At 48.9% G+C, this 19,705-nt stretch overlaps 2 protein-coding genes across 2 annotated transcripts; one reads left to right on the top strand and one right to left on the bottom strand.

The window, feature by feature from the left end:
* The first annotated feature begins 7,954 nt into the window (after positions 1 to 7,954).
* On the top strand, positions 7,955 to 9,050 carry LOC119332595. Its single transcript, XM_037605764.1, has 3 exons — positions 7,955 to 8,261; positions 8,404 to 8,528; positions 8,688 to 9,050. Exons 1-3 carry the CDS (start codon positions 8,091 to 8,093, stop codon positions 8,797 to 8,799), a joined length of 408 nt encoding a protein of 135 aa, XP_037461661.1. The 5' UTR covers positions 7,955 to 8,090; the 3' UTR covers positions 8,800 to 9,050.
* A 540-nt stretch (positions 9,051 to 9,590) lies between these two features.
* Positions 9,591 to 12,181, bottom strand: LOC119328220 (pectinesterase-like). Its single transcript, XM_037601236.1, has 2 exons — positions 11,093 to 12,181; positions 9,591 to 10,510 (listed from the first exon to the last, which is right to left on the bottom strand). The coding sequence occupies exons 1-2, from the start codon at positions 12,162 to 12,164 to the stop codon at positions 9,816 to 9,818; spliced, it is 1,767 nt and encodes a 588-aa protein (XP_037457133.1). The 5' UTR covers positions 12,165 to 12,181; the 3' UTR covers positions 9,591 to 9,815.
* Positions 12,182 to 19,705: the final 7,524 nt, after the last annotated feature.

Here is a 19,705-nt window from a genome sequence, read left to right as displayed (position 1 = left end):
CCGCCTACCGCGCCGTGCCGCCCGCGCCGCCCCCTGCAGTCACCGCCCCGCCGCCCAACCCCGCCTCGCCGGAGCCCCTCGCCGGAGGTACCATGCCGGATTCCGAGCCGCCGGTTTTTTAAACCATTCGGTTTTTTTAGAAAACCCCTAGTTCGTTTTTTATCGGTTCGCCAGTTTTTCTCGGTTCTTCTAATTAGCGGACATTTATCCATACGTTTGTTTTAACGAACGGTTTTCGCCCGTTAGTTACAGTTAACGAACGCTCGTTCGTTAGTCTGTTCGTCAGTTTTCTTTTTATCGGATTTATCCGCGATTATTTTCGATCGTGATTTCGGATCCGATCTTAGTTTCTGTTTATCTTTTTGCTCGTTAGTCGGAATCAGGTGATTCAAGCGCCTAGATCTTTGTCTCGAGACCCTCTTTTCGTTTAACCAACTTGCAAAAGTTTTTGCTACTGTAAAATTTGACCTAAGTCCAGATTAGTAGTAAACGGATCTTGATTCTTTCGCGGTTTGAGTTTTATTGCTCCGTTTGATTTGATTCTTTTTGCTAACCGGAGTTCTTAAGTTGAACTTTCTGGTCAACCTCTCTTATTTGAGTTTTGTTTGTGCATCTTTGCTTGTTGCTTATGTATGTTATTATTTGTTTGCGATAGAACACCCGGAGTGCGAAGCGTGTTACTACGAGTCTCCAGGTTTCGCGGATCGTCAGCAAGGCAAGTAACACATTGATCATACTCATTTCGTACCCAGTTTTTATGCATTAGTTCCAATCCTCAAACATTGCATGATTAGGGTGTCATTAACTTGTGGGTTGGGAAGTGTTGAGGTAGAACCTATTGCCTTATTACTATCAAACCCTTGGGAGTTACTTCTACGCGTTGCTTATATTGCTATGCTATGCTATGCTCGTAGACGTGGTTTGGGTTTGAGTGAAATCCATGACAGATGTGAGATTGTTAATTAATGGTTTAACTTAAGGTGGCAACTTAAATTAACATCTGGGTGGATTGAGGCACCTGGGGAACCCAGTGTTGTATGTTTTTTTTGGAAATCCCGGGGTACCCATGTGATCTTCCTATGGACCGCCACCCAGGCTCAAAGGGAATTGGGATGATTCATGCTAGAAACTTCCGTGTGCAGCCACAATCTATTATGGGCTCTAGCATGGTTGAGTAAGTTACGTGAAGCTCTTGAAGAGGTAGATCAGCAGGTAGTGGGTTTTGTAGGTTTGGTATGGTCTACCCGGAGTAAAGAGTTAATGCTTCTGAAAGACTGTGTCTCGGTCATCCTTTTTCAAACATCATGTAGTGCGAGAAATCCAACGGAGGCGATCGGGTCTTATGAGGAAAAGTGCGCAAACCTCTGCAGAGTGTACAATCTAATCATGGTTAGCCGTGTCCTCGGTTATGGACAAATTTGAGTATCTAGTACTTGGGTTATCACATGTATCTCATCAGTTTTAATTAATATTGTTGGGTTGTTAACTACTTTAATTTGGGGTTAAGTTGAGGTTACCTTCGCAATATTGCTCAACCACCATGATAGTTAAATTAAAATCTATTCCTTTGTTGTAGGGAAAAATTGTCTTTTCGCAAAACTATAAACATAGAGCTTTCCACCAGCCAAATATGCATGTAGTGATAGCATTATTCTGTTCTTGCCCTACTGTGTTACTTTGCCAGCATATTCCATGTGCTGACCCGTTTTCGGGCTGCAACGTATTATATTGCAGACTTTTCAGACGTGGAGTAAGATTCGTTAGGTCGTTGCCATGCAGCTCAGTTATGCCGTTGGAGTTGATGGACTCACTTTATCTTCCAAGCCTTCCGTTGTCATCGCATTAGATGGCCTTAAGCCATATTATTGAAATAAGTTCTCTCTTGAGACTTTTCGATGTAATAAGTGTGTGATTACTACTTTGTTATAAATCCTCTAGTACTATGTGTGTCAGCATTACCGATCCAGGGATGACACTGAAACACAGAGACTTGACCATCTGAGGTCGGGTCGCTACACCATGCCTCTCGGAAACGGAAAAAAACGCATTTTCTATTATTTTTTTCCTTCCGCGAGAGGCACGGTTTTGCTTCCGCGTGAGGCACGGTTGTGCTTTCATGAGAGTCACAGCCGTGCCTCTCGGAAACGGAAACAAAACGTGTTTTCTGTTTGTTTTTCTTCTGCGAGAGGCACGGCCGTGACTCTCGAAAACGAAAAAAAATGAGTTTTCTATTTTTTTTCTTTCGTGAGAAGCATAGTTTTGCTTCTGCGAGAGGCACTGTCATGCCTCTTTCGGAAAGGGAAAGAACCCGTGCTCCCAGTTCGGTTTTTTCATCCGGTTTTTTTGTGAAAAAAAGTTCGTCAAAACCTATTAGTATGGGATCTAGTTTTGAAGATCTCGACGCGAGGAATCCAACGATGAAAACGGTTTGAGATTTGGACTCACGGTTTAAGAGATAAAACGTTTTGAATAAACGGATCTAAGAAAAAAGAGAAAACTTTCATGTTGCGACAAGTGGCGCACATGCAGCGTGTCACTTGTCGCAACATGGAAGATGGGAGTGATCTTTGCAATGAGTACTCCTCAATTAGTGATTTCGAATATGGTCCCAGAGCGCACTGGCTCCAGTTAGGACACATCTATACCTCGCTTGTAGCGGTGAGATGCTCTTGTCGCCCACAACATATGTATTGGGCCAGGCCCGCATGATCGTTACTGATTTCTTTTTCGGGCGAAGCTAGATAGGACCCGAGCCAATGTGTGCGTTGTAAACAAACTAACGTTCAATTTGGTGTAGGTTAGATGCGTTTTTTATGGTATTTTTTTATAGATTTTCCCTCTATTTCACTTTTTATGTATATTTCACAATGTTTTAAATATGTATATATTTAGAAAACTTATTGTATTAGTCTTATAAATATGTTCATCGTGTTTTCAAAAAATATGCATAGTGTACTTCAAAAAAGTCATTATTTATCTCCGATACAAATAATAAATTATTATAAATGATCATATTTATTAAATATTGGTCATGATGTATTATAGAAAATTTCATAGTGTAAGCAGAAAATGTTTGTTATGTATTTCATAAAAATATTCATATTGTGAACCAAAAAAATGTTCATATCATATTAAAAATATGTTCATCATCCATTAGAAAAAAACTATATATTGTCTATTTCAATAAAAAAAATTAAATATTCATCATGTAATTAAAAATGCTCAGCATAAGTAAAAAAGTGTTCATGTATTTAAAATGTTATTATAAGAAGGGAAAATAGCGAGAAATTAAATAAATAAAAGGGAAATTATAATAAGATATCATTAAAATGGGCAGTGAGCTGGCCCATGCGGGAAACTAAGTTATATCTCTCTCTCGCAATCAGCGGGGTAATTTCCGAAATCACTAGCTAGAGGGTACCCTTTGTAAAGGTCATTCTCACTTTTCACTCGAGGTGACAAGAGGCACACTGATTAAGCCAGACATGACACAACATGGGCGTTTTGTGCAATTTTCATTCATCCGGTTTTCAACATGTTTTATCTCTTGAACCGTGCATCCAAATCACAAACCGTCTTCATTGTTGTGTTTCCCGTGTTGAGATCTACAAAACTAGACATGAAATCCTCAAGTAGGTTTGGGTGATTCTTTTTCCTAAAAACAGGAAAAAATCAGAAATGAAAAAACTGAAAAATAATAAAAACCTAAAAGAAAAATGGTAAAAGAAAAAACCTAGACCTGAAAAAAAGTGAATAGCACAACCGTGCTATTCACTTTGTTGGAAGCAATTGTGTTTCCCAAAAAACACAGCTATCCTTTTCACTTTTTTAAAAAGCACATATATGCTTTACGTCAAAGAAAAAATGTGGTTTTTGACGAAGCCCAACTTTGGTTTTCACTTTCAAAAGGCACAGTTGTGCTTCACAGGAAAACACTATGTGCTTCTCAAAGAAGCACATATGTGTTTTCCGCATGATGTGCTTCATGGGAGAAAAACAAAATTAGTTTTTCAAAAATCACGAAAACTTGGGAAAACCCAAGAAAAATGCAAACCTCAAAAAATGTGCGCAAAAATAAAAAAAGATGATCGCATGGCATGTGTCGACTGAAAACGCTCCATGCGCGCTAGCAATACCCATAGGGAAGCCCTCTGGGGTACTCGTTAATTATTCCACCCCGGGTATTCCTAGCTGACATGGATTACGTCCAACTATCGACGATTCGCACATGGACGAGCGAGCGAGCGACCAAGTGGGCATGCACATTTCAGCAGTAAGCTGAGGGTTTTTTTAAACCTTCTAGAAGGTTTCAAGCTGACTTTCATCAGTTTTGTGATCTTTCTAGAAGGTTCCTTAACCATTTTTTTACTTTATGTTGCTTTCTATACTGGTTTTTTGGTTGTTTTGTTTCTCTTATTTTCCTGTTTTCTTTCTGTTCATTCTTTTTTGTAAATTTTATAATTTTCAAAATCATGAACAATGTTCATAATTTCAATTTTTAATTTATTTTTCTAAAAATAAAAATCATGTTTTGAAAAAATAGGAAATTAGAAAAATATTGTTTTCAATTTTTTTATGAATTTAAGTTTTTGCCTTTTCAATAATTGTTCAGGAATTTAAATAATGTTTGTATTTCAAAACAATGTTGGCATTTAAAAATGTTTCTTTTAAAATTTGTTCACAAATTATAAAAATGACCATAATTGTTCCTTGCCCCAAAAAATCCTCAATTTCAAATATTGGAATTTCTAAAAAAATCGTACTTGAAAAAATGTTATGTAATATTAAAATGATTTCAGTTTTTCAAAATACTATTTACTTTCAGACCAACTAAAAACCAACTGCTAGAGTAAAAGGGGTTATACTTAGCCGCGTTCAAAAAAATAGAAAGAAAACCTGCAGGAGGGAAATGCTTTATATGGGCTGGCCCGCTCGAGCTCACCTATGTGAATGCCCGACTATTTGCCATACAGAGCAGCAAATAGTGGTTCCCGATGGGATATTACCATTCACACGGTAAGTACGGCCGACGACCCACTGCGAGTCAACTCCCAAATGGCCCACTTATTTTGGTTGGAAATTAATCCTTTTTTGGTTCGATTCGATTTCTTCGTTTCTATTTTTTTTGTTCCTAATTTTTATCCAATCCATCAATCTTGTAATATTTTTGCGGGATCTTTAGTGAATCGATTTGACCGTGTGTATTCAGTCATTTTACACAACCTTTTGAATTATGTCGTAGAAATCATAATCAAAATTTGAAAAAAAAATTGTGGATTGTATCTCCAAATCAATTTCAGTATTTGTGGAACATTTATGATTTTCCTAAAACATTTGAGTGAATGTTTCTGAAATGTCTGTTAGGTGATATTTCAATGATGTGTGGTTCAAATTTTTATAAATCATTGTGGTATAGAGTGGTATGATTGTGGATCTTTTTGAAATTGCACTGAAACTTGTGCGTGGAAATTTTTTGATTCGCATAGCAGCTTGGATATTCTTATGTGGAATAGTTCTTTTGTCTTCGAGAAAAATGAATTTGTGTGTAATATCTCTGCAATTGATCTGAAATGCCTCTGAGATTGTTCACAGTTTTCAGGTCGTGTGAATTGTCCATGGAATACAACTAAGATTGTGTGAGTATGATTGAATGACTCTGAAAGTGATGTGAGCCGTGAAACTTGTTGATTATTTTTTCTGAAATTCAGTGAAATCTCTCTGGAGTACATCTTGAAAAGGCTATTAAATTTGAATTGATCTTTTTAATAAATTATTATCTAACTAAATGTGAAATTTATCTGAAAAATAACATTGGAATGTAACTGAAGAAAATATGTGTACAAATTCAATAATGGAAGGATTACGTGACAATGCTAGTACCACAAGGCTGCAGTCCCAATCTCAAAATAGGGTGGACCGTGGATACGTGCGGAGTTTTCTTCATGCATAGCAGCTTGCATGATGAATCTGTTTTTCACTGTAAGCAAAGCACAACGATCCGTTCATGTCAAATATCGATCAACTGCAAACAACGATAAGAAATTCCATCTACACTCATCAACAATTCATCCATATGTGCATCATTCTTGGCTACTTGATTGAGACCCTTGTTCCAAACTTCTCAAGAGTCAAGACTAGCATCCCCTGCCCTACAAACTGCCAGGCACCGAGACCTCAAAATGTCAGGACTCTGAGCCAGCCATACCCTTTCACTCCCCTTCCCAAGAAGTGCACTCAGATTTTGGAATATATAGCCAGCAAGGCCCTCCGCTGAACCCCAGACTCCTCGCCCGCCACCAGGAAATCAAAAAGTTGCAGAATGCAGTTCAGAAGCACTTGCCATCTATTCTCTGAACTGGCGATCTGATCGGCAGGTCTGCTTGAATTTGGTTTACTTTGCTGAGGCACAAAATTATACGATTTTAATCCGTGCCGGGTTTTATCGCCGATCTTCTTTTTCTTTCTTTTATGGGTTGCAACAACTCAGGCCACTGAACTCAGGTGTGTCGGCCTCGACCAACAAGAACCGACCCAAATCATTCACAGATGTGCGACACTGAAGTGGCTAACACTCCAAAGTTTTCCAACCAAGTGTGATTGTGATATGTGACTCCTCACCCAACATTTTCAGATATATACACGTACCCCTCTTTGCCTCCACTTGGACTGTGCTGGGTGTCACGGCTACTTATAGCATCTAGCTGGTGGCAGCCTGATTCCTACAAAAACATGATTACCAAGACACACCTGGAAGCAAACGAGTACCTTTTCATCAAACACCTAAAATCATGCAAAAACCAAAAATATATCGTCAACTGCCCCCGCTGGAAATAATGGTGTTATCATCTGCTTTAGCGCATCATATGCTGTACGGTTGCTGTCGTGTGGACCCGATCCCACATGTCATATGCACTACTGCACCGTCCAGTACTGCAGAGGATCCCGACCCACATCACACTTGTTTGGCCTACATGAGCATGAATGATTGAAACGCTTGCTCTCAAAATTGAACTGCATAGGATTGGAGGGAGCATTATTTAAGCAGAACACTGACAGAAACCCTGAAACTAAATTTCATTCATGACAAATCTAGTGATATCATTTGAACCTGGCAAATTTAGAACGTTTCTTATTTTTCATGGCAATTCCCACACAATGTTTGCCATGTCATAACCCTCCATTTTGTGGCTTAGATTGCGCCGGTGCTAGAGGACAAGATGGCCACCCCTCCCCTCTTTCTTAAGATTGCTGCCCCGTTGATAATGAGATGGTCACATGGCAAAGCAATTGTTTAGCACAACTAGCGATTCTTGGCGCGCATCATCGGATAAGGCTAGCTGTTGCTGTCACGTCAGATTGGGGATTATTTATGCTGAATCCGATTGAGGAATGTCATTAACATCTATGATGATAATGTTGGTGAGGTAATGGCGCTGGCCCACCGACCCCAACGAGGCAAAACCCTCAGCCGCGTAGTGTTATTATACTACATGTAGATTGACACTGCTAATTATACCAAAGCTGGTTGATTGCAGTGGCCATCCCTTTCTTACATTTTGTGTTTTTGTGTGATGCAAGCTAAGGACAGTTATGGTTTTTTTAAGAAAGTACTGCTTTAGTAGTACAAAGTTATATTAAAGCAGCGACAATTACTATGGGTCGGAGGGAGTAGTAAAAGATTTAGCATTTTGATCGTAATGTTTACACAGTTTTGAGAATGTATAATGTATCTATGGCAACATGGATTACAAAAAGGCAACTGAAATGCAGAAAGTCCAACAGAAACAAAATCATCAGACATCTACAATGGAAGGCCACGACGCACCAAGTGTAGCTTGCAATAGAAAAATAGGTAGATATTGCAAGCTTTGCGGTTGCTGCTGCTTCCGTCCTTCCTTCCGATGATTGCCACCCCGGCCCCTACAGCCTACAAGAAAGTACAAACACCTTATTAAAGTGCCATGGCCCTGTAACTGGCCATGCCCTCCCTTCCTCCTCCCAAGAAAATCATTCAGAATTTTAGCATATAGGCAACACAAGGCCCTCTACTCTGCTGAACCCCAGACTCCTCACCAGAAACCAACCAGAAAATGGCGTTCAGAAGCTACTGCCATCCTCACCCTTCTTCCTCCGTGGCCACCACCGGCCCGAGACTCGGCGCAAGGAACCCGGCGGCAGCCTTGAGCTTCAGAACCTCTGCAGCCCATGAACGCAACCAGCCATCCTCGCACCTCTCCTTTGCTGCACCAACCAGCAACAAGGTACTATAAATTATCTTGCACTGGTCGGTGCACACTTGGATCATCCGTGTCTGTGCTTGATCCAAGGAGACATCTAGGTTTCCTCTCTGAATTGTTTTCCTTTTCGAGTAAATCCTCCCTGAACTGATGATCTGATCGGCAGGTGTTCGAGGACCAGGTGAGAGGGATCGTGTGCTACAGGGACGACAAGGGGGAGCTCGTCTGCGAGGGCTACGATGAGGGCCCGAGGCTCGGAATGCGGCTGCCGGAGAAGGCCTGCTTCCCGTGGTGAGTTCAACTGATCATCTGTTTCTGAATGTTTATTTTCTCCTCTGTGTGCTGTTGCTTGGTAGGAGAAACCGAGAAAGAGGTGTTTGTTGCCTTGGTGGAAAATTCTTGTGTCTGATGATCAGCCTGAAACTTACTCATTTTGTGCTGTGAGAACAGGCCTGTGGGAGTCCAGGTCACCGATTTCATCCGTCTCGCGACGCTTCGGGTCTTCGAGGACGGCGCCGAGGACGGTCTTCTGCACAAGAACGATCAGAAGTGGCAGCTCTGAAGTGATCAAGGGGTGGGGGGACCGATCAAGTAAGAGCAATAACTGGAATAACCGGAGGAGCAGCCATGTGTGGCAAATGCCCTGCTTAACTAGCAGTGATATTTTATTCTGCAAACAGCTTGGTTAATATCACCACAATCACTTCTGCTTTGCTGTTGTTGTGTGCTAGCATACGAATCAGTTATATGACAGTGATGATCTTTTTATATGGAAACAGTTAGAAAGGTTTCTGAAAGGGCGAGATCTTGATACTACTTGCGTCGACGATGAAAAGATAGGTGGGGAGATCTGAATATCTGATCACTGCAACTACCCCATTGCAATATGTGGCCTGTGACTGTGAGGTATCATCCTGTGTTCTCACTGGACAGAGAGTTAAAGAACTTTAGAAAGTGATTTTCGTCGAAACAAAAAACCACAACAACATTTCAGTTAGCAAAATTATGTCGACCATGGAAACAAACAGAGAAGAAAAACTATGTTCATCTCTCTCTCTCTCTCTCTCGCTTTTTTGAAATTAACTATGACTAGCGAATCAATCATCAACACTGATAATAGAGAGCCAAGTCGGTAGAACTCTCTCGTGGGTTTGCAGCTGGACGTTGTGTGCATGTCGCCATCATCGTGGACAGTCCAGACAGTAGGATCTCCTTAACCTCTTGCTGTTGCTGCACGCCGTGTCATCACCAATTATAAGCTTCAGCGTTACAAAACTCAGTGGACTTCGTACCCACTTGGGAACGCACGAACCACTTAGAAGATGTCATTATCTGGCCCCAACAGATCAGAAATTCAAAGAAAAGTTTTGCATTTACATTACTAAAAGGATCATCTGCATTTCAAATACAGTAGTAAAAACTGCTGATTGGTTGTACACCTCACAGATCCAAAAATCATCTGATTCAGTTGGATCATGACACAAACAGATTAACAGAACTTACTGAACATCTTGCCGAAATTAACGCGGTAACAGTTCAAGATTAACCTCTGAATTCTTGAGATCCAACGTACGTAGTTTAGATGCCTTGGTCGTAGGGGAAGGAGGTGGCGGCGAGCCAGTCGTCGCCGTAGATGAACTTGTCGACGGCGAACTGGGCGGCCTCGTCGTAGTCCATCTCGTGGAACCCAGCCCAGCCCACGCGCGCGCCCGTGCCGGCGCCGGGCCCCTCGTTCGCGTACTCCCCGAAGTACACCGTGTCGGCGCGGCCCGGCTCCGCGCCAGGCCAGCCTGTCCACCCGTCGCGGTCCACGAGCGGGCCCAGGAAGGACTCGATGACCACCGCCCGCGCGTACGCGCCCCACGGCCGGCCGAGGAAGGTGCGGGTGCCGACGCCGCTGGCGAGCAGCTCCGGCGAGGCCTCCACGGTGCAGTTGTGCACGGCGAAGCCCGTGTCCTGGTTCGGGTCGCCCCGGGACTGCGCCGTGAGCACGTTCGACTGGCCCGGGACCGGCGCGCCGGCGACGAGCGCGCACGCCTGGAGCACCGCGGCGGCGTTGCCGAAGGCGAGGTCCACCGTGCCGGAGAGGGCGCACTCGCGGTAGAACTGCCGGAAGGAGTGCGCGTAGAGCGCGTCCTGGTGGCCGTCGACGGCGCAGCGGTACGCCGCCGCCATGTCCGCGTTCACCCGCAGCGCCACCGCCTGCCCCCTTGCCGCGCCCGCCGTGTTGCGGAACGCGATGTCCCGCGCCAGGAACCCCTCGCCGGACACCCCTGCATGTTCATGCGTGCACGTCTGATCAGATCAGTCAATCCCGGCCGTTTGATCGTCGGTCTCACTCGTCAGGACCGGAAGAATGATGTTTTTGTCGATGAGTTGTTGTCGAGCGAAGCTAGCTAGGGTTAAGTGTTAAGAGCGGCCAACATTCTGACAGGTGACAGGCATGCAGGTCCATGGTGGTGTTTCGGATTTTAGCTCGAGGAGCGAACACGAACACATGCATGTGATGGATCAATGGCATCCGACTCGACTCATGCACCTCCGGAATCTGGACCCGCATGCGCCCAAAAACGTAAATTTAGATAGATCTGCGTCAGGCCAGATTCCTAGGTGATGCATTATCCGTGCATGCATCATGTCCTACGCTTGACTATTCTCTCGCTGCTCAGAGTCAGTGAGTGAGCCTTGGTTACGTTACGTGCACGTGAAGAACAATGCCACAGTCCACAGACATCAGCAGCAGCGTGCGTGCGTGCATGCGTGCATGGCAACACGGAGCAATGTAGCGTGCGTGCGCACCGCGCTGACGCTATGCAGGTAGAGTTGGTTAAGATGTAATGATAGGCGATGATTACCGACGGTGGCGGTGCGGAAGGTGGTCCAGCCGTCGGCGGCGCTGCGGCTGCCGGTGATGACCGTCACGTCGCGGCCCTCGCCGACCAGGGCGATGTTCGTCTTGTACGGGGGCACCTCCACGTTCTCCACGTACGTCCCGGCCTTCACCTGGATCACCGTCCTCGCCTCGCTGTTGTTCGGCGCCGCGGCCACCGCCTCCCCCACCGTCCGGACGTTCCCCGACCCGTCCTTCGCCACCGTGATCACCGTGTCGCCGCTGCCGTTGTTGCCGTCGCTGTTGCCGCTGTCCTCGTTGTCGTTGCGGCTGTTGTCGTCGTCGTTGTCGTTGCGGCTGCTGTCGTCGTCGTCCCCATCGCTGTCTTCGTCGTCCTGGAGCAGGCGCCGATTGTGGTGGATGATCTTGGCCACCGTGGCTTGGAAGCTGGCCGCGGACCCTCCACCGCCGCGGCGGGCGACGAGGGAGAGCGAGTTGGAGACGTGCTCGTAGGCGTCGTCGAGGGAGGCGAGCAGGCCGTCCATCCGCGGGCCGGAGGCGCCGGCGAGGCCGTCGAGGCAGGTGGCCTTGTTGGTGAGCGCGGCCGAGAGGTGCGCGCGCACCGAGGGGAGGCCCTCGCCGGGGGACGCGAGCAGCGAGGCGGAGCGCGAGAGGGAGCCCAGCGTGGCGTCGTGGAGCTCGAGGCAGTCCTGCGCGGCGCCGCGCCGGAGCGGCGTCGTCGAGGACGACGGGGCCGAGAGCGTGGAGGAGAGGACGGGGGAGAGGGAGGAGACGGCCGAGAGCGCGCCGCGGAGGGAGGCGAGCGCGACCGAGAGGATGCTCGCCGGGAGGAGGGGGGCGGTGATGGACGACGCCAGGAGATGGGCCGTGGCGGCGTCGAGGTGCACGGCGGCCGACGCGAGGCACGACGCCGGGTGTGGGGTGGTGCTGCAGATGGCGTGGACGGTGGCTATTGGGGAAAAGGCGGTCTTGGCGGCGTGGCCGTGGTCTTTCTGAGGGCGGCATTGGGCTGTGGTGGCAGTGGCGACGAGGACCACAAGGATGGAGATGAGGAGAGCTGGCGAGAGAGCAGCCATGTCGGCCGGGAAGAGTGTGCGAGTATCTGGCAGTGAGCTAGAAATGGGTAGGCAGAGACATATATAAGTTCTCATGGTTTGTGAGTTGTGCTTGCGCGAATGCTAAGAGCATCTCCAGCCGTTGGCCCTCCAAAAGACGCTAAAAATCGCCGCCTGAAGACGTACCGACGTTAAGCAAGGCGTAAATTTAACCAAACTTCGGCGAGTTCATAAAATATTTTACAAAAGAAGAAAAAAAACACTACTAGACAAGCCGTCGCCGTCGCCGTTCCTTACCGCCCACCGCCCTGAAGCTCTACATGCCGAGGAGCCTGTAGAACTGCGTGTGGTCGCCGCTGTCGTCGTCGTCGTCGCCTCCTTCGTGGCCGCCGTCCCTGCTGCTCCCCTGCCCAGGGTCGCCAACGCGCGGCAGGTTGGACGGTCCGGGGGCGTCCTCGTCCTCGCCGCTGTCGAGGATCACCATGACGTGCTCGTCCTCGCGCCCACGCTGGCGGGCGGCTATCTCCTGCAGGGCTCGGCGCTGCCGGACCATCTCGTCGTGGAGGTAGTCGTCCCACGCCCACTTGAGGGCGGCCTCATCGGAGAAGCCGGACCAGGCTATGGCCTCGTACTCCGCGAGGAGGCTGGACTCCACCTTCGACCTAACGAGGCGGGCGGAGGCGGGGGAGAACTCGGCGATGCGGACGCCGCAGCTACGGGTGCGCCGGCTGATCGGCGCGTCCTGGGGCTCCGGCTTGACGGAGAGGAGGGAGGGAGAGCCGTCGGACGAGCGGCCGGACGAGGAGGAGGATGCCGGGTCCATGCGGCGCGGCGTCCACGAGCTCCCACGCCGGTGGGAGAAGGTGGAGGGAGCGGGATACTCCAGCCTCGGCGTGTTGCCGCCCTCGATGTGCTCGAGGACGGCCTGCAGCGTGCGGCTGGGCACGCCCCACCATCGGCGGCGCCCGTCGGCGTTGAGCCTTTCGGAGGGGACGACGCCGTTGGTGGCCTCGAACTGCTCGGTATAGCGGCGACGGAAGTACGGCTCCCACAGCGAGCTGTCGGGGGTGTACCTCGGCCCTTCTCTCGCCGCCTGCGGCAAAGAGGCATGGATACGAGCGATCTCCGCACGACGTGTCGCCCCGATGGGCGGCGGTGGCACTGGGACCATGCCGGCGCTTATCCTCCACGCCCCGGGCACCCGCATGTCCGACGGGACCGGGTACTCGGCCTCATAGAGAAGCCGGGGTTCGTCCTCGTGAAGGTGGCGTCGGCCGAAGCCGTTCGCCGCCGCGCCATCGCCTGGGTAGCGCTCAGCCATTGGGTGAAGTGGAAACGACGAGAAGAGAGGAAGGAACGGAGGCGTCGGCGGTGGAGAGCGAGGTCTGTGAGTGGCTCACCGGTGTGGGAGGGGGCGACTTATATAGGCGGCGCCCGCGTGGCCGCCGTGTGTATGCGTGGCGGGCGAGGGACGCGCATCGCCCCGCCTTCACTGCGCCGCCCGTGAGGGATCAATGGAGGCTGACCGGCGCGGCAGCTTTCGCATTGATTCCCCCGCGGGAACCGAGGCGATGAGGACGACGAAGCGACGAGAACAGCCGAGTCGCTGCCAAGGAGGGCCTATCGATTCTGCGTTAAAAACGATTCGGCCGGCGCCCCCAAACGCCCCAGCGCGTCGGGTTCGGCCTGGGTCCACCGGCACCAATTTCGGCCCGAGCCGATGAAAAAAGGATCTTTGGGGACGCGACTGGGCCGATTTTTTGGCGTCGGCGGCCAAAAAATCGCCTCGGGGGTCTTGTTGGTGGCGCGACTGAAGATGCTCTAACTCCAAGACTACCACGTGACATATATGGTAAGCAATCCAAATAATTCAAAAAAAATGCTAACTCCAAGACCAAGGAAAAATACCAGAGTTTCTTCGAGTCTTTAGATGAGAATTGCACGTTGATACCAGGGGCGGGCCCAGTATAATTCAAGGGTATTCAGTTGAATACCCATTATATTTGGCAAATAAATTCTATATATATAGTGTATTTCATGTGTACATAAGGGAAAACGAAATTGATTCAGGAAATAAAAGCCAGCTAAGTATTTCAGCCAAAAAACAAGGCTAGCCCACTTCTCTCCTCACCACCCTGACACGGCCCAAATCGCTGCAGCAAGATGAAGAGCCCGCACGCGCTTCGCCAATGAGGCATATCGCATGAGACGAACCGGTGCTTCCCAATTCTATTCGCACTCGTGGGATCGTGGGTAGAGCATGGCGGCAGTGATGAAAGCATCTGACGGCATCCATCTCTCAACCCTCGCAGCTTCGTTTCATCTTTAATCCATCTCATCAGTTGGCATCATCAGGCATCACCGCATCGAAGGCTCTAGGTTTCCTTCCAAAGTCACAAATTCAGTCGTTCAAAATCTGATTGATAATTTGATGCGTTCGTGTTTCTAAACATATTGACCGTTTGTCTGTTAAAATTTTGATCTGCAGGTGTCAGCGCGTGGTTGTCTTCTTCAGTTGGCTAGCATTGACTTACACCAGTAAGTTAACTTGGTTAGTTGGATTTCTATTTCAGTATTTTAAAACTACAAACTTGTTTGAAATGAATTATGAATTGTTTAGACATGATAATTCGCAATTTTCCACATGAATTACAATGTGGGAATGTTCAAAAATTGGGGAATTATTACAACAAGCATTACTAATAAAAAATAGTTCTCCTATAGTTTGTAAGTTTCTTTTAATCATTTTCTATTTCCTATCTTTTGTACTCCTATATGTTAAGATGTTGTCACTTTGATATGTTGACGTATTAGTCTTTCTATCTGTTGAACAGTTTCAAAGTATGACCGATTTTATGATTCTATTACATTATGTTATATCTTTTATATAATATACAGTTAGTATAATATGGTGCCAAAAAAATGGTGCTATAATCAATTATATACGCCAAAAAGAAAGATCTATAGGATTAAAATAGGCATTAAAATTTTGAATACACTCTCTTTAAATCCTGGGCCCGCCCCTAGTTGATACCATAATCGAGGGAGTCTCAACGAATTGGTACCTGTCGGTGTCAAAACCGGCGGATCTCGGGTAGGGGGTCCCGAACTGTGCGTCTAGGCGGATGGTAACAGGAGGCAGGGGACACGAAGTTTTACCCAGGTTTGGGCCCTCTTGATGGAGGTAAAACCCTACGTCCTGCTTAATTAATATTGATGATATGGGTAGTACAAGAGTAGATCTACCACGAGATCAGAGGGGCTAAACCCTAGAAGCTAGCCTATGGTATGATTGTTGTTCGTCCTACGGACTAAAATCCTCCGGTTTATATAGACACGGAGAGGGGCTAGGGTTACACAGAGTCGGTTACAATGGTAGGAGATCTACATATCCGTATCGCCAAGCTTGCCTTCCACGCCAAGGAAAGTCCCTTCTGGACACGGGACGAAGTCTTCAATCTTGTATCTTCATAGTCCAGGAGTCCGGCCGAAGGTATAGTCGGGCTATCCGGACACCCCCTAATCCAGGACTCCCTCAGTAGCCCCTGAACCAGACTTCAATGAAGACGAGTCCGGCGCATAGCTTGTCTTCGGCATTGCAAGGCGGGTTCCTCCTCCAAGTACTTCATAGAAGATTTTGAACACAAAGGTAGTGTCCGGCTCTGCAAAATAAGTTTCCACATATTGCCATAGAGAGAATAATATTTACACAAATCTAGTCTGCTAACGTATTCCGTAGCGTGACATCACACCACGGCCAAGTCTTTATTCGAATTGTTTTACTGTCTCACCTTAGCGCGTTTAGCGAGGCGGTTTCCTTGGCACGTCTTGTCAAAGCAGAGATCGTGTCCCCTTATTCCGGGATTCTCATCAATACGGCTTGGGTAACCCAACCACGCCATTGATTACGGTGCTGGGGAGATAAGCAAGTTTTACCAGGCTGGTGGGGACGCATAGTCGCGTCCGCCCATATAAGGGGATAAGGATCCACCTTTTCATCCACGCCTTTTTCCTCCTTTGCCTATCCATTTCCGCGCACTCGAGCTCCAGCGCTCAAGTCCGCACACCCCACCTCAACCTTCTCCAGCCATGTCCGGAGCGGGAGGCAAGTGGATGGTCTCCTCCGTCACAGAGGGACACATCAAAAAACTGAAGAAGGCCGGATACTTGTCTAACGACATTGCACACTGGCTTCCCGAAGAGGGGAAGCTCACCCTCACCCCTAGGCCCCATGAGAGGGTAGTGTTCCTCCCCCATTTCCTCCGCGGACTGGGCTTCCCTCTCCACCCATTTGTCCGGGGGCTCATGTTCTACTATGGCCTGGAATTTCATGACCTGGCCCCGAACTTTGTCCTCAACATCTCGGCGTTTATCGTCGTGTGCGAGGCTTTCCTCTGCATCCGCCCCCATTTCGGCCTATGGATCAAGACTTTCAATGTCAAGCTGAAGGTGGTGCGCGGCACCCAGGCGGAGTGCAGAGGCGCCATGGTGGGCAAGATGCCCAACGTCCTATGGCTCGAGGGCTCCTTCGTGGAGACCCTAAAGGGGTGGCAATCGGGGTGGTTTTACCCGAGCCGTGCGACCCTAAATGGGTCGCAGCCCCCGAGTTCCGATCCGGACCCCCTACGCGGCTCACCTCCTGAAAAAAGACGAGCCTGTCGTGGGGTAAAAAAAGAGAGCAGACCGGACTCCAAACATGCGTCCAAACCCTGGTGGACAAGAAGCTCAAACTTGTCAACGTAGTCCAGGTTATGCTCATCCACCGGATCCTCCCGTGTCAACAACGGGCTTTCAACATGTGGGAGTTCGACCTGGCGCATCACCGAACTCTGAGCAGGCTCTTCGACACAACGTACAAAGATTCCTGGAAGGTGCTTTTCAAGGGCGCCGAGGCCCCCGCATCCGCTACCGAGGATCGTGGATTCAGCACGCAGCGTCACGCTAGTGCGGTAAGCTGTTTTTACCTTTTACAGGGTATTAGTTTTTCATAGTTTGACTCCATGCGGGATCTAAGCTCCCTTACCTTTGACAGGATTGGCAGGAGACGTCCGGACAGATCAACTGTCCGGCTCCTTTGTCCGAAGGCCCAGCGGACGCTCGCTTGGCGAAGCTGCTGGTTCCGGCACCCTATGTGGTGCCGGAGAAGAAGGCCAAGAAGACGGCCACGGGGACTCGAAAGATTGCCCGGCGCCTGGAGGTGTCGGATTCATCATCCGACGACTCCGAGACACACCCCTCCCATGAAGACGAGGAGGAGGAAGAATAGACCTCTCCCCCTCCCGCGGGGGGAGGGAAGAAAAGGAAGGCCTCCCCAACTGGGGAGGCCGAAGGGTCCAAGAAGGGGAAAACCCTTCCTCCGGACTACTCCACCAACGCCGACGACGACGGAGAGGAGTGGCCGCTCAGGGCCAAGCCCCTGGCGAAATCGTAAGTATCCGGATACCAGAGTGATTCATAGTATTCCTCCATTGCATAACTTTTCCTTACGTCGAACATGTTTATGCAGTCCACCCAAAGACTGGCTCGACGTGTCGTCGAGCGGTTCCCTGGATTCGTCGGATGTGAATTCACTTCCGACGGCTACCTCCCCCCACCCTACGGACGAAGCCGAGGTGGCGTCCCAGCGGGTTCCAAGCCAGGAGGAGGTGGTCCTGGAGGCGCCGCAAGGCGACCTCCCGGACTCCAGGCGTAAAGGGGATAGAACCCCCAAGGGCTCCAAGTCCGGCCTTGAGCCGGACATCGTGCCGGAACCCTCAACGGTTCTGGACTCCGGTAGGCAGCCTCCTTCCAAGAGGAGCAAGCCTACCGAGCCGGTGACCACCGTCCAACCGGAGGCACCGGACAATTTGCTGGAGGTGCTTAACGGCGCCTCCATCGACGAGGAGCACCGCACTATTATGAGTGCGGTGATCCAGAAGGTTCAGTCCGCCAAGAGCCCCTGATGCCAGCCTTCTAATAGGCTTTGAGGTAAGTAAAGAATATGTAAAAATATTACCGCATAGACAGTAGCCCCCGATGCTCTGTTCGATGTTCGAAAAGAAAAGCCGAATAGAGGATCTAATAACATTTGCAGGAGTCCAACATAATCAAGTCAATATGCGTATGCAGGCTTCGCTGCTGGCCTCCGCTGCACTGACTGCGGAGGTGGATACGCTAAAGCAAAACCTTGCGCGGTCCGAGAATGAGCTCGGCCATGCCAAGAGGCAACTCGAGGAGAAGGAAGGTAAGTAATACCTTGCGCAAGTATATAGAGAAGATGTGGTTGCAAAAAATGACATGATCAACGTGCTATTATAGGGGCCACGACCGAGGTGGCAACCCTTAAGAAAGCGTTGTCCGAGGCCGAAAACAGAGCGACCGTGGAGCGCACAGAGATAGGGAAGCAGGAGGCGCGGGTGGAAGAGGTGCAGAAAGAGCTTCAGGCTCTCGTGAAAAAACATGAGAGTTTGGAGCTTGACTCAAAGACGCAAGCGTCCGAGCTTGCGGCAGCCCTCGAAAGCGCGAAGTCTGCCAAGGCCGAAGCCCAGAAAGCCCTCCAAGAAATTGAAGCGATGAAGAAGATAGCGGCGGGTAAGGCATTCATTATGCAAAGCAAACACGTGAAAGTGAATTACTTGTTACTTACCCGAGTCCAGAGCTCTCCAGGAGCATTTGCAGATTTGCCCCGCAGTGCGTCTGATGCCACCGCCTACTACCGAGCCGAGGAGGGGAGCTCGACGGAGAAGGTGTTCTGGTCTCAGTATGCTGAGGCCGGACACCTGGTGCCTTTGAGCGACCAGCTGAAGCAAATGGTCGAGCTCCACAAGGTGGCCGAACAGGCCATAAAGGGCCTCATAGTTCGGCTTTGGCCTGGAGAGGCTCTGCCTGGTAGCTACTTCGGGCTGGTGCGGCGGCTGGTGGATGCCTGTCCACGGCTTGAAGTAATCAAGCGCTCCGTCTGCATCGAAGGTACCCGTAGGGCGCTTGCCCATGCTAAAGTGCACTAGGGCAAGATGGATGCGGAGAAGCTAGTGAAGGACGGGCCGCCGCCGGGCAAGGAGCATCGCGTCCCGGAAGCGTATTATGAGGGCGTCCTGAAGGGTGCCTGCCTTATAGCGGATGAATGCTCCAAAGATGTAATTTTTGAGTAAACTCGCATTTGTGATCCTGTACGCTGAAAACTTGTTCATATGCGCTAAGCAACGCTTTTGAATTTAGAATATTACCTTCTGTGCGGCCGTTTATCAAATTTGAGAGATGGCGAGTCGTCGGCTTCTGCCCCCATGCCACGAGTACTGGGGTGTTCGGGATAAACATGAGCGCTCTTTTTCCCATTCTTGGGTCCTTCGAGGGAGGCGCTCAACACAACGAACAAGGCAATCGAACTATAATGCTTGAACACTCTCACTTAGTCATAGAATTCTATAATTTTTAAATTTCGACGAAGCCCCTAGTGTTCGGAAGACCGAGTTCGGGGCTATATCCATGCCTAGGCCGGACAAAGCCGACTCCTTGCTCTAAGCGGCATAAATCTTTAGGGACTCGAAAACCTCTCGAACAGCGACCAGCTCTCGCCTCATCAT

The sequence above is a fragment of the Triticum dicoccoides genome, chromosome 7A (genome assembly GCF_002162155.2).
Source record: "Triticum dicoccoides isolate Atlit2015 ecotype Zavitan chromosome 7A, WEW_v2.0, whole genome shotgun sequence".
Taxonomy (NCBI): Eukaryota; Viridiplantae; Streptophyta; class Magnoliopsida; order Poales; family Poaceae; genus Triticum; species Triticum dicoccoides.
This window is presented reverse-complemented; position numbering and strand designations above follow the sequence as displayed.

Coding starts and splice junctions, on each gene's coding strand:
- LOC119332595 (XM_037605764.1), top strand. CDS start 8,091: ATGGCGTTCAGAAGCTACTGCCATCCTCACCCTTCTTCCTCCGTGGCC. Junction 8,262..8,403: donor CTGCACCAACCAGCAACAAG/GTACTATAAATT, acceptor TCTGATCGGCAG/GTGTTCGAGGACCAGGTGAG. Junction 8,529..8,687: donor GAGAAGGCCTGCTTCCCGTG/GTGAGTTCAACT, acceptor CTGTGAGAACAG/GCCTGTGGGAGTCCAGGTCA.
- LOC119328220 (XM_037601236.1), bottom strand. CDS start 12,164: ATGGCTGCTCTCTCGCCAGCTCTCCTCATCTCCATCCTTGTGGTCCTC. Junction 10,511..11,092: donor CTTCCGCACCGCCACCGTCG/GTAATCATCGCC, acceptor ATGAACATGCAG/GGGTGTCCGGCGAGGGGTTC.